Source organism: Eubalaena glacialis, chromosome 3, assembly GCF_028564815.1.
Source record: "Eubalaena glacialis isolate mEubGla1 chromosome 3, mEubGla1.1.hap2.+ XY, whole genome shotgun sequence".
Lineage (NCBI taxonomy): Eukaryota > Metazoa > Chordata > Mammalia > Artiodactyla > Balaenidae > Eubalaena > Eubalaena glacialis.
The window spans coordinates 59,219,493-59,234,711 of NC_083718.1; the positions used below are offsets into that span (position 1 = coordinate 59,219,493).

Sequence of the window (15,219 nt, forward strand, 5' to 3'; positions counted from 1 at the left end):
GTTTTCTAGCATCTGCTAGAGGGCAGTCCTAGCGTTGAGTGGTAAGATCACAGCAGTGAGCAAAATCCACACACAATCCTTGCTGACTTAGAGTTTACAGTGTAGAGTGTCCCCGTGGGTCATATTGAACTTCCCACAGCCTCTGACCATGGCAGGACCTTTCGCAACTCTGTGTCTTTGGGAATGGCATTGCCTCAGACTAAACATACCCTCCTGTTCTTTGTTCCTGGGCAGAGTTGGCTGCTCCAGTCTCTGTGCTCCCTTATCACCTTGTTCATATCTCTGTCACAGCACTTAACCATGTCATCACCATTTCTCTGCTTTCCGGACTGCCTCCTACACTGGACTGTACGTTCCTACAAGGTAGGATATCAGTGTTACTCTTAACACAGAAGACACCTTAATGTTTAATAAATGAAAGAATGAATTAGTGGCACAAGTACATAACAGAGTGTTACACACATCTTGTTTTCCTTCTTTCTCTTTATTTCTCAGATGGGTGTCCTGAAACCAGCACAGACATCAAGAACCCATAATAATCTCCATATTTCCTAAAGTTCTTTTCTGTGCCACTCATTTAACATTAAAGCATATACTGCTTTGTAATTTTCCCCGTCCCCTATCACTAACGAGTGCTTACCATATATTAGGCATGCTCTGAGTGCTTTACATGAATTATCTTATTCAATCCTCACAACAATTCTGTACGATATGTATTATTAAGCCCATTTTACAAATGAGGGAATTGAGACTAAGGATAATTAAGGGACTTGCCCAAGGTCACAAGCTACTAACCAGCAGAGCTTGAAATCTGAACCCACGCATGGTCTCCCTCCAGAGTGAGCACCAACATTTCCTCCCTAAGTGGAGCTGCAGCCTTCACCAAGGCAAGTTGTGCCTAAAAGCTCCTTGATGCTGCCAGTGGGATCAACAGAATTTCTCCATTATTTAGATGGATCAGCTCTTTTGGCTGGTCCTGCTTGGTCCTCGGCTCCAGATTAAGGTTACCAGTTAGCCTGCAGCTCCTGTCCTGCTTCATCTTAAATCTAGTCTAGAGTGTTTCATCCTTTTTAAACCTTTGGTCCCTAGAGTCTTTTCCTATCGGTCAAAAAGATTTGCAAAGTTTTATTTTCCATAGATTACACTACAAAAACAACAAGGCCAGAGAGAGTGACTGTTCCACACTGTAACCCCAGCCCTCTTCCCTGTTCAATATTACTCTCTAGCCTTGACCTACTAAGATTCAGGGTGGCTCAATCTACATGCCCCACTGGCCATTGCAAAACTCTCTATGCCAGTAATTCTGAGTGGCTCCTACCTACTCCCTGGCAAAACAACATAGGCTAGCACACCAGGACCTGCTGCTCAAATTAACCCATTGCTGTGCTCTCCCCAACTAGATGACAAAATTCCTGGGAAAAGACACTGTGCTTCACACTTTACCAGCTTTATCCACAACACAATGTAAGGCTTACAATTTAGGGGAAGAAGAAAAAAAAAAGAATAAATGACTATATGAATAAGTCAACAAATGACCTTGGGTCCCTCGTGAGAGGGACAAAAACAAATTTTACTGCTCATCCAGTACATGCCAAGCCCTATACCAGACACAGGGTATCCACAAAGAGTAAAACAGTTGTGGTCCTTGCTCCCCTGGAGTTTAGAGTCTACTGGTGAAGTAGACCTTAATCAACTAAAAGCACACTGTGACAGCTCCCTCCCCTGAGGCAATGGTCGATATGCTAATATAATGGAGTCACAAAATCAAATATATTTGAGGGCTGGTCAGGTATTACAACGTATGAAGAACAGAGAGTAAGTAATAAAGAGTAGTATGTCTATGGCAAAACAGAAAGTACAAGCTTGAGCCAGAAATGTATATTATTCTTTAATGTATTTATTGATGATTACACAAAGCATATGATAGGCTGGATCCAGCCTGCTATATGCCATCTAACCTGAAAAGGATGCTTCAGAATGTGATTTGTTTTTTCAAATTGTGGACTAGCACACTATATACTATAGGATTTAATGATAAACAGACTACTTTCTCATAGAAGCCAAATCTTAGTAGGTTTTCTGTAAATACTTCATATTCCTTCTTCCCTATATAATCTGATGTCTTTGGGAGGTCTTTAGCAAGTTTATATGCTCAAGCTGAACCATGTTATTAACTGACCTTGAAATCTTGCCGTTCCCTTAATAAGAGAGGAAAAATCAACTGGACCAAAAGAAAATACTACCAGCTTTGGGCAAGAAAGTGCCAAATATGCAGGTACTTCTTACTGAAAATCCTCTGGGTGTTTATGTTCTTTCTCCTGAGCAGCTCCTAAGCTCATATGCATTCACCACCAAAGTGCATTCTTAATGCTCTTGGCTATAAGCACTTGCTGTCTCATTTCTACCCGTAAGCACAGAGAAAGAACAAAATTATTTTTTAAATACTGACATTATTCATCTTATTTTTATTATGTTTGGCTATGAAGCAAAGAAGACAATGAAATTAAATATACCACTGTACTTCCTCTCACAGAAATGTTATGACTTGAGAGCCTGAATAAAGGCACATGATCAGAGCCACACATTTCTACATTGTTTGTATGAAAATGTTTTTGATAAACTGCACTGTTAATGATAGAAATAACATTAAAAATTTTATGTGGTCATTGACTTATAAAGCAAAGTTGGAAATATTTATTATACTATCTTAAATTGTACATTATTAGTCAATCTCAAGTGGCGATTAGTAAACATTTGCTGTCCTAAAATAAACTACTAGGTTTACATGCTTTTCATAATAAGTTATTGCACAACAGATCTCAACTTCTGTCTCTACTAACAAGGCAGCTGTAGCAGAGAAAGGTAGCTGTCTACCTAGTATCTATTCTCTTTCTTCCTTATTAATAAACTCGTATTTCAGTGGATGAAGAGGAGCAGCAATGTACCATCTTAAAAAATATTTCCCAGCTTTCTATGGAGATAGCCATGTAACAGAATCCTGATCAAGGAGATTAAGTGGAAGCTGCTGTTTGGGGCTTAAGGAAAAAATATTTAAAAGGGTGACAGACCTGGTTCTGTCAAAAAGAGATATGCCAAAAAGAGGTCTAGGCTCATGGAAGGTTCAGGCTCATGGAAGGTCCAGGCTCATGGGACGTAACCTCTAAAAGCTTGGAATTTCCCAAATGACAGGGACATCTTTGTTATTCATGGTGGGCCCCTCCAACCACATCTGACAGTTTATGCTTACATTTTGGGTGACTCATGGAAGGGCCCTAGAGAGTTTATGCTAATAAGAGGACTAAGCATGGGAGCTGGCCAACCATGTAATTAGAGGATAGGGGTGTTGAGCCAGGTGATATCAATCCAGTCTCAGGGGAGGGAACAAGAGAAGGCTAAAGACTGAGTTCAACCAAGTGGGCGATGATTCAATCAATCATATATACATATGATGAAACCCCAGTAAAAACTCTGGATACCAAACCTTGCTGAAATGCCTGGGATGGTGATAGGTACTACCACAAATTGATGCTGGGAAGGTAATATGTCCCTGAGGACAATGCAAGCTTCCTGTTTGGAACCCTCTCAGTCCCAGATTCTGCCCAATGTATTTCTTCCTTTGGCTGGTTCTGATTTATATATGATTTGCATCCTTTTGCTATTAAAAAAAAAAGAACTGTAATTGTAAGTATAACACTTTGCTACATGCCTGAGGAAGTCTATGGGGACCCCCAAATTTGTAGCCAACTGGTATGAAGTGAATGGTTCTGGGGACCCCCAAACTTGCAGCTGGTGTCAGAATCTTGGGCAGACTTGACAGTCTGGAGGACTGTTCCCTTAGCCTCAAGTCTGGCTGCCTTTGTCTTTTCTCTTTTCTGGACACAACACTTGATGTAGAGCAGCCATCTTGTGACAACAAGGTGGCAAGCATATGCCAAGTATATCAGACAGGGTTCGGTCACGGACATAGAACCCACTCTAAGTATTTCAAAAAGGATTTAATGCAAGGACTTAGGCACTTACACACTGGAAGACCAAAAGATTGGGAACATCACTGCTGGCTTTCAGGTTTGCCGCCGCAACTACAGTCCAAAGAATCAGGAGGTTACTATTGCTACTCAGGATAGGAAACTGCAGGAAAAAGGAACTACAGAATGAAGGCATGTGATTCAGAATGGAACGCCCAGAGCAGATGCAAAATCTCACAACTGGCAAGGCCCAGGCATCTGCCCACCACTGCCAGAGAAAAATATGTGGCTTTTTTTCCTCCCTCCAGTCTTCACAGGCAGAAAGTAAATCACAGCCAGAACCCCAGAGTGAAAGGAGTCCAGGAATATTTTATTCAATGAAAACATTTATGTCATTCTGTCTCTTGATCTTAAACTTTTTCCTAAAAATTGTATATTCAAAACTACCATGTTGCTTGGTATGTATGGTAAAGCTTTTATCACATATATGAACATATGTATTGTCAGGAGTTTATAAATAATATTTTGGGAGACTATTTTCATTTTTCTCCCAAAGTCTGAAATATTAAAAGGTATGAACTAACAAAGCCTCTTAGTGGAGGAAGGAATATGACAGTCGCTGCTACGCCATGAGCAGCCACTAAAGGTATACAGCTTGTTAATTATGTGCAAAAGTGATTTGACGCCAAGAGTTATGGTCTCTGCACACTTTTGCTCAGATATCCTCATCAATAAAAATGTCTGAGCATAAACTTCCAATATACGTATATTTATTATTTATTTTTATTATTCACAAGTGCTACTGTACTAATATAAATACTATAGAGCATAGAAATGTAGAGAAAAATTTTAAAATGAAAAATGTTTGTTTAAATAAAATGCTACAAAAATACTATTCAATATTGAACATGGGTCATTTAAAATTTTTTTATTTTGTGTAATTTTTCTATTGAGATAAACTTCACATGACATAAAATTCACCATTTTAAAGTGTACAATTCAGTGGTTTTTAGTATATTCACAATGTTGTGCAACCATCACCTCTAACTCCAGAATATTTCCATCACCCCAAAAAGTAACCCCACACCTGTTAGCAGTCACTCCCAATTCCTCCCTTCCCCATCCCCTGGCAAACATTAGTCTACTTTCTGTCTCTCTGTATTTGTCTATTCCAAACATCTCATATAAATAGAATCATACAATATGACTCCTCATCTTTTGATATGTTTGTTTAGCAGTTTATAAAATGACAGTTTGAAAACTTTCCAAAATCAGTTTTTTGGTTCATGGTTTTAATCATGATCATATCTGGAAAATAATAACAAAGAGCAATAGATCCAAGCAGAGGCACATCATTTGTTTCAGTCCCACCCATCAACCATTTTGTTGAAATTTGGCTAGGAGAGTACTCATTTTCTCAAAGTATTCTTACAAATAAACCAGAAGGTGTTGTATTTTCATATTTTTAACAATCAGTCTCAAATTCTCTGCAACCATTTGCACAAGTTTTAAACATACCTGAAATTTCTGATTCCAGATTTTAAAGTAAGAAAATGGTAAGAGTTTTGTAATAACACAGGCATGTAGTTTTCAGTCACAAAATCACATAGTAATGTTTAAATTGCTAAATGTTTCAAACATCCTTCTCTATAACATGAATTTATTTCCCAAAGTAGTTGCTTTGTCATCCATTACCATAACATTAATTTTTGCTTGAAGGACAGATTAGTGTGTTTATTTTTTTAAATTATCTTGATATGTAACATCCTGTGACAGCAGTCTTTATGAACCACCCACCTACCCTATGAAGATTTAAAACTAGATAACCTGTAAATCCACTTAATCTAACACAAGCAAACTGCAAGAAAACTGAGCATTCTAAAAGCGAATATACGAGCGTGAGCACCACTGTTATTCCATTCCAAGGTGTGCAAATCCCTTCTTCCCCCAGGTCACTCCTGAACCACACGGGACAAGTGGCCATCAGACCCAAGGACCTAGCATGGCACAACAAATATTAGTATAGCTGAATAACATTTTGCATTTGTAACTTAAAAAATGCAAATGGAACTTTAGACATCTCTGCCCCCAACATCAATGGATCATCTTGCACATCCCACTATAGAAAATACTAATCATAAAAAATGGTATAAAGGTTTTTTTAAAAAGAAATGCATGAATTTAGCAGTGACTGAATATACTAGGCACTCAGAAAATATTTGTGAAATGGAGGGCGGCAAAGAGGTAAGGAAGGGAAGAAGGAATCAGAGGGGCTAAAGAATTTTAAAAGTTGATATAGCCTGAGGAATAAAGTCTTACTTATCAAAAAAATTCATTTATGAATAGAGATTTTCTAAAAAACAAACAAAATGTTACCATTATTTTAAAATCCATGATTTATTAGAGTAGATTAAGAAATTAGGAGGTAAGACCTAAGAAGAGAGCCTAGGATCGAGGATTACCCTTACCTGTGCTCTAAAATCAGTTCTTTGGGCATAAGCAAAGGAATTTACATTGGAACCAGAGGCTCCTGACAGGATAAGGATATGGGCAACTATCCACATCATTTAAGTGTAAGGTTACATAAGCACAGAAGGGCTTATAATTTCATTTTAAGTTAATTTGACTTTAAAATTATACTAGAGTACAGTTATACTGTGTACAACTGTACATAAATCTCATACAGTAAGAAAGGTTAATTGAGAGTACTTGAAATATAAGTACATTCCAACTTAGTAAATAGTTATAAAGTTACTCGAACAAAAAAATGAAAGCCAAGGCATTAAGTGTTCATAGATCACTACAGTGCATTGTTTATCACTGTCCAACAGGTGTTTAGAACAAAAGGCAACTATTCACTGAACAACAATAGAGTTTTTAAAGAAGTTCAAAGCATTTATGACTTACTGGAGCTATGAAAACAGGATTTACTTAATATACTGTTGCATGAGAATAATATGAAAAGATCTCCTACCTTTGTGATAAGAAGTCGGTACCTATCCAGCATTGCCTGGTTGTCATGGCAGCCTGCTAATAATTGCCATACCTCTGCCCTCAATGCTTCAGGAACACCACTCTTCACCAGAGTAGATAGCCCTTTTGGTCGCGCACCAAGATTACTGTGCCTGAGAAAACAAGAAAATAAACCATTCATACTCCCTTCACCACTGCTGACCTGCTGTTGTTATGAAAAGTATATTGATGAGTTTATATAAAAGTGCAAGACTGGATCAGGAGAAAAATGGCAGGGAGGGGCATGAAATAATAATAGTAGTGTTTAAGTTTAGTAATGTCTTCAACTTTTTTTCTTGATTGCATCTTCTTTATTAGCGAACCATGTTATTCCACCCACAAGGAAAGTTCTTTCTTCTCCTCATTTACTTTTTAATCATCCTATGAACCTACTCAGAATAATGCATGTGTTAACTATATATTTCTAGGCAGCATTCCAAGGCATAAAAAGAGCCATTTGAATCCCCTAAGATGAATGTATGACAAGTTGGCTAATGATGTGTGTATGGTAAGGGTTGGGGACAAGGGATGCTGAAAGTAGATCAGGGGCCTATCACACCTTGACTATATACCTCTACATCCTGACCCAAAGTGCTTCCTAAAGGAAGAACCTAGCCCTTTCCTACAAAACATATACAACCTATCCAACTCCCCAGCAACATACACTTATCAGCCTTACCCATTTCCAAGGGTGTTTAGAATTGGAACAATGACAAATACATTGTCATGAAGTCAATGATCACATAGTAGGTATGCTACTATGATAATCTGCCCAACTGAACAAGAAACTGAACTGTAGTTCCCAGTCTATGCCTAGCTTGAACCTGGAGCTATGTTCTATGCCTTTTTGTTCAGACTTTATCTCTACTTTGCTGCTCACCTTTGATCTCTTAGAGCTGATCCTAGTGTAACCATCTGGACTCCAAACCTTAATGATGTACTCTGGTTTGGTCTAACATCCCAGGTTCTGGTTTCAAGTTTTAAGCCTGAAAAGTCATAGAAACCATATGTCTATTTTCTAAAATTGGCCTCCCATCTACTTTACCTACTTCTCTATCTTTACACACTCTGCCAGCTCCAGGCCAGACCTCAGTTTTGGCATGCCCTTCACCTGAAAATATGTTCCATGCTTTCCCCATCCTCTCATAGTCCAGCTATCTTGGAAAAACTGTAATAAGTTCCATAACTCGAAAGTTCAAGTAAACTCATCTCATTAATATCTTTAATAAACCATCAAATGTATGACCATTCTGCTTTCTTTCAGCCTCATAAAGGAAAACGTTTATATTGTTGAGTTAGGGAACCTAAGCTGATAATACTGACAGGCTTGAAGCAAAACAAAGTAAAAAGAGGTAGAGCTTACATGATTTAACATGCTACGGCACCATTAAAGAACATAATTATGCTGCTAAGTGAAAAAAGCAGGTTTCAAAATAGTATATATGGTATTATTTAAAATACACATTCTCTCTCTCACACTCTCTCCCTAACACATACTATTTTGAAACCTGCTTTTGACATGCATAGGGAAAGAATATGGAAGAATAAACTCCAAAATATCTATGTAATAGAATTAAGAGAGAAAGTACTCCTTTTATTTTCCTATACTGTTTGAAATATTTACAATGGTCTTGAATGTTTTTATAATAATACACCAAAAAACCCATTTCAGGTCTTTAAATTTCTCTCATGGACTTCAATTAAAATGTAAATTTAGTTAATTTGGAAAAACACCATAGCTAAATATGTTCCATAAAATATGTCAAGTAGATAGAGTATTAATTATTCTTGAGAAGACTTATACCTGAGTAAACTGTATGACACATGGATTTCCTTCCTACTGCCTCTTCTTCACTATCCAGCTGAATTTAAGATCAGCAAAAGAATACTGCACCACAAGAGAGCCAGGATCAGTCATAAAAGGATCTTTTTTGTAATTTATTATTTGATTCTGATTATACTTTTGAATAGGAAAAACATATGTGGTTTGAGGGCTAGGAAAGTTTCTGTACTTCTAATGTAAAACAAAAATGAGTTAACTAAAAACAACAGTGTGCAAAGGGCTAAGCTCATTTCCTATGAAATTAAATGCAAAATATGCTGAATTATGAGTCCCATAATGTACAATATCATATAAGATAAGAATTCAAATTAATTAAATATATTACATGTTATACAGAAATCAAGGTCATCACTGTGTATCTACAGCTATGAAAATTCCAATAAATATCTCCTATAAAAGAAACCTTTATTCCACCCCACATCACACTCTAGATATCATACTGTCTCCTACCTTGCACATCAAATTTCTCTAAAGGATCGCTGTATACTCACTATCTCTATTTCTTCCCCTCACACTCATTCCTCAGCTCAACTCAACATGGCTTCTCTCTCTCTCCTAGTAACAGTTTTCACTTAAGCAATACATGACCTCTCTCTATGCCACTAAATTCAAAAGACATATTTTTCACTCCTTTCACTGTTGACCACTTTGTTTCCCTTGGCTTCAATAACAAAGCACTCTCTTTCCCCCCCTCCCACAAACCCCACTGATGATTGCTTCTCCTCTGTTAACCTCTTAAGTGTTCTGAGCTTTTAATCTCTCCAGTTTCCCTCAGTGATCTAATTCTCTTCAGTCTCTTGTCACTGGGTATTATCATCCATGCCCATGTATTCTGAGCTCCAGAAATCAATATGCTCAAATCTAAACTCATATTCTTTCTTCCTAAACCTCATCGTTTTCCAGGGCATCCTACCTCAGTGATTGTCACTACAATCCAACCAAGTTAGAAACCTAGGAGTTATGGTTGACATTACTCTCTGTCCCATAATCCATTACTAATCCATCAAGAAGTCTAATGCATTTTATTTTCCCAACCTGTCCAAAATCCATGCACTTCTACTTCCACTGCCACCAACTGTAGTCACTCTACAACCTCTACAATGACCTCCTAACATCCACTCATCCTACTACGATATGTTTCCAATACGGCAGACAAAATGAAGAGGACAAACAGCTTGATTAAGTGTTATGTTGGCTCAAATTACTTTGTATAATGATTTATATAAGATTTTGAATCTGGAATATCTCTTCCTACTCATGCATACACACACCTTAAGGTTAATAGTCAACAGTCCCTAATACACATTTTACCATAATATGACTCAACTCAACCAACATTCAGCTTCTAGCTGACCCTCAGCCATCTGTTTGGCTGGGTATAATAGAAAAGTCTTTTCTCCTCTCTTAAAAACCCAGGCACTATTTATCTTTACAGACTGACATTTAAAAAGAACTAGGTCATTCATAACACAACATGATTAACAGCTTTAATTTACTGATTATTCTTGTAATGACACAGTAATTATATTGCATATAGCACCCTAGTACTTAAGAGATACTAGTGGATACTAAGCCAAATGCTACTAGTATACATCTATAACCAGAGAAGACCCAAACAAAAGAACAATCTATAGAAATAATCATTGTTTCAATATTTCTAATAAAAATATAACTACATATGGCCATTGCTTTAATAGCGTACAACATTAACTGCAGCTATCAAGAGACTTGGAAATAGGCTAGTTATGACAGGTGCTGAACTCTGCATTAGAAGCAAGATAGGTATCAAATTATTCAAAAAGTCACAAATAAACCAGACATATACTAAACAAGTAGTAATCGGGCAGTTTTTAATGCATGAATATAAACTCCACAAGGGCAGGAATCTCTGTCTTCTTTAGTTATGTATCCCAAGCACCTAGAACAGTGCCTGGCATATAAAAGGTCTTCAATACATTTTAGGTAAATGAATAGATTTATGAAACTAAATTAATATGATCAACTACTAAGGCTAAGCTAAAGAATGCTTTTTTAAAAGCAAACATTCTCATTGATTCTAATAGGATCATAAAGCTGTTTTATATTCATCTAGTTACCTTCAAAGAGGCATCTTTTCTTGAAACTATCTGGGCATGTAAGAACTTTCTCTATTGTTAAAGCTGTCCAGAAGAGAATTTCAAAGGGAAGCTATCATTTCTAACAAAAACAGCAGAGAAATCAAGAGATGAGAAGAAAAGCCATTGAATGAAACTGAGTGGTCACCGATGGAATTAGGGCAGTTTTGATAGAGGGGAGGTGGAAGTAAGTGGTTAGAAGATATGAGAATGTGAGGGGAGCAGCCTGACCCATTTTAAAAGGTTTTCTCAGAAAAGGGAATAGCTAGAACTGAAACTAAAAGATGGAGAACATGAAGTAAAGTTAGGGATTTGTCCTTCCCCCATTAATGATAAGACCTAGATATGTCAACCTAGGTCTTACTTTAAGTTAAACAAGCTACATGAAGAAAAGTTTCAAGAAAAGAGACAGATTAAAGGTCACTGGGAAAATCAAGAGCACATATTTTATTCTGATTTGTATATGTTTTTGCCGGGTTTTTTCATTAGTCAAAAAAGTGGAACATTATATTGATGTGAAAAGGAAGGAAGCTATGGATGTTCACGCTTAGTGATTCAAATCCTTCATGTTTCCCAAGTTAGATTTTTTTTTTCCCCTGTCAGTTTGCTGATGCTCAGCTAGGTTGAGAAACCACAGACTAAGAACACATTTTCCCACTGTGATAATATGTATAGCCATGAAAAATACAATCAAAGTGCCTATTAAATGCATACTGATTTTCTGAAAGTCTAATAAAAGAGAATGAATAGTTTGAAGATGGTTTTATTTATATATAATAAATTAATACTCAATTTTTACCTCGGAGGTTCACTTCATTTTTTTGGTTAGAAAATCTTCCTGCCACAAAAGCTGACTTACATCTAAGGGTTCAGCATCAGCACTCTGCTTTCTTAAGCTATCCAGAAATAATTCTGCCCCAATTCCTTAAATTCTTTAAATAATTTAATGTATAAGTCATCAGCATTACCATTCTGAATATTTAGAAAAACGAAATCTTGCTACCACTTCAGTTTGATGTTTCCAAGTCCTCCCTTCACAAACATCTCCTCATTTCCTCTCTCCCTGACCCTCTCCCTCTCCTCTCTCAATCCTTGTTTCCTCATTTTTTTTTTTTATTTAGCTCTTTCATCAAGACACCTTAACTCCAGTCTTGTATGAAGACCTCCATTACTGAACATTTTACAGTCTGTTTTCCATTTTCTTTTCCATAGTATCCTTATTTTTTTCTGATAATTTCAAATTAGTATTAAAGAGTCTTCCTTTATATCTTTCTAATAGTATATTTCATTATCTGAATTCTGATTTTATCCATAAAAGCTTCACTTTATTTTAATAGAGTGATCTAGTTGTTTTATAATAAGTTAAAAATACTTTCAACTATGTTTTATTTAAAAGTTCCTTGAGAACACAGGCTGTCTCCTCATAAAAATCTCCCCAAAGCACAAAATGTAGTGTTTTCCCCAAAACGTGCTTTACCTAAATAAATCACAAAAATATCTTCATGTAAGTCCCTAAGCTAGTATTCCTAAGACTCACTGAAAAGCTCTAAATCTAAAAAAGATGAATGTTTAAAAAAGATATTCCAAGAGCAATTTAAAAATTTTGTCACTTCTTGTGTAATAGATATAAACTCTCAAATAGGCAAATTTTATCGTTTTCATATGAATTGTCATGACACAACTGCAATAATAAGCCAAATAAAATAAAAATACATACTTGAATTGTAAAAGATCCAGCAAGTTTTCTAAAGGTCTAAAAATCAGTTATCTTAGTCCTTTAAAATAGCTCCCTCAGATTCTTTCAATGAGTTTCTTGAAGTCCACTACTAAAAATATAATGTAGAAAGATGGTATTTTATTTCTGCAAAAAATGTACACTGAATGATAGCTGAGAAATCCCATCAACTCTACTTCAGAATTCTTTCTCTGTTTGGAACTCCTCTCCATACAAAAGACCCATGAGTTTGGTATAGACCTCATCAACCCATGCAATTACATCCTAACTAGCTTCTCTATTAACAGTTTCTTCCTACTCCAAAATTGCCTTTCGAAATAATAAAAAGCATCATAGCAATTTCACCTTTAAAATATTTGCTGGGGATTTTCTTTATCACATTTATTGTATTTTTTTTTCTACTTTTGTGTTCATTCGAAAATTTCCATTGGGTCCTCAGTGCTAACAGAAGCATTTAATCCATCATGTCACAATTATCTGTTTAAATGTCTATATGCCTCTATAAGATGGTAAACTCTTTGGGGGTAGGAATTATCTCCTATTCATCTTTAAATCAGCATACAATTCCTAAGAGAGAATAGATGAATTTTTTAAGTTGGGTAAAAAATCAAGTGATTGTCATTTTATAAAAAAGAAATATCTTAACTATTTTCTTAACAAAATGGTTAAGAAATTTGAAACAACCTCAGTGTTTCAGTTATTTTGTTAAAATGGTCTGTTATGAGTGTATATTCCCACCCTTCTTGATTATGAACCTCAAACGTAGGAACTGTGTATTTATCTATGTATCTCCTAGAACCTAAGAGGATGCTGTATATTGAACCAAGTTATAAATCTTGCTTTTTATAAATAAAGATCTCAATTGGCTGTTTAATTAGTCATAAAAGTATTTTGTTGTCCTGTCCACCATACTGTCATTTTCATGATCTCTCTTTAAACTCATACGAGAAGTCTGGGAAGGGTATCAATTTTCCTAGTTTATTCTCTCTTGTACTAAAACTTCTACATGCTCCTATAAAAAGTAATCCAGAAACCTATGTACATTATAGAAATGGCAGCCTGTCCAACTGGTTAAAAAGTTCTGGCTCTGGAGCCAGACTGCCTAAATTCAAATTCTGTCATTTACTTGCTGCATGATCATGGGCAAATTATTTATTGACCGTGGGCTCTTGAGCAAGTTACCTATTTGCTGCCATTATTTGTTGTGTATTTTTATACTAGCTACCTGACATAGCTGTGCCTCCGTTTTCTCATCTGTAAAATGAAGATAATAATAATCCCTAAGTCAGAGGGTTGTCATGATGATAATTAACTAAGGTATCTAAAGTGCTGAAAACAGCACCCGACACACAGTAAGTACACTTAAGTCAGCTATTACTTGTGTAGCCATGCCCCACCTTTCCTTCTGTTACAAGGAATGTTCTGCGCTTCTAAATACAACTCCTCCACTAGTCAACAAGTCCATCTCTTCTTGCCTATTCATCGACTTCTCTTGCAACTGTGTCCTCTTCCTCTGGCATTATCAAATTTTCTCTTCCTACTAGATCATTTCCAACAACATACAATGTATAGGCTATACTGGCCATCTTAATTTTCAGAATAATCTCTCAACCCACACCCACTTCCTAATTATGTCCCTATTTCTTATCCTCTCCTTCTAGCAAAACTTCTCTGAAGACCTATCTATCTATAACTGCTGATTACCTTTCCTCGTAGACATAGTCCAATCAGGCTTCCATTCCTACCTCTCCACAGAGGGGTTCTTGTCCAAGTAACCAGTGACATTCAAATCGCTGGACCCAATGAAATTCTCAGGCTTCCTCTGACTTGACCTATCAGCAGTTGATCACTTCCTCCTTCTTAATAGCCTTAATTCACTTGATTTCTACCTTGGTTCTCCTCCTACCCTTGGTTCTCCTCCTCCAAAGGAGCTTTCTTGGACTCCTTTGCACGATCTTTCCTACTCATCTTTCCAACTGCCAAACTCTGGAGTGGTTGAGGGCTCACCCCCTAGATGACTATCTATATTGACTGCCTAAGTAATCTCAAGATTAAGATTAAGATATATAAACACATAGATTTTAATTAATAAAGCAAATTAACGTCAATTATGTAAATATAAAATTTTCAATTAAAAAAAAATTTTTACCATCTTCCTAGCAATTCTCCCCAAGAATATAGGATCTTCTCAGGACAATCCTTAGACACATCACCTGTTCCACTCGAGAGTTCATTATCACTCTCTGAAGAAGAAATACAAAAAGAACAAACATTATATTACATACTATATTAGATATTAATGTATTTTAAAACAAGAAACATGACTGTGTGTCTAATGAACAATCAAATACTTTTGCTTAGTTATTACACCCATTGCAAAAATAACAGTATTTCATTAATACATTTTATCTTTAGTGCCTAAATAAATATTTTCAAATCACAAGTTTTTATGAAAATTCTTGTCTACAGTTTACACAGTGTGAAATTGAAAATACCTATAAATAAATATCTTTACCCAAAGAGAGAAAATTTAAAAGCTAATGGTAACAC

At 36.2% G+C, this 15,219-nt stretch overlaps 1 protein-coding gene across 3 annotated transcripts in view; it reads right to left on the reverse strand.

Annotated features, from left to right (window-relative positions):
* The window catches only part of RABGAP1L (RAB GTPase activating protein 1 like), a 655,755-nt gene that overhangs the window by 462,263 nt on the left and 178,273 nt on the right, over positions 1 to 15,219 (reverse strand). For all 3 annotated transcript variants that reach the window (XM_061185687.1, XM_061185686.1, XM_061185688.1), the window contains exons 12-13: positions 14,819 to 14,912; positions 6,940 to 7,090 (exon numbers count right to left, since the gene is read on the reverse strand). In XM_061185687.1, coding sequence (XP_061041670.1) covers positions 6,940 to 7,090; positions 14,819 to 14,912 — 245 coding nt within the window. The remainder of the gene's footprint in view (positions 1 to 6,939; positions 7,091 to 14,818; positions 14,913 to 15,219) is intronic.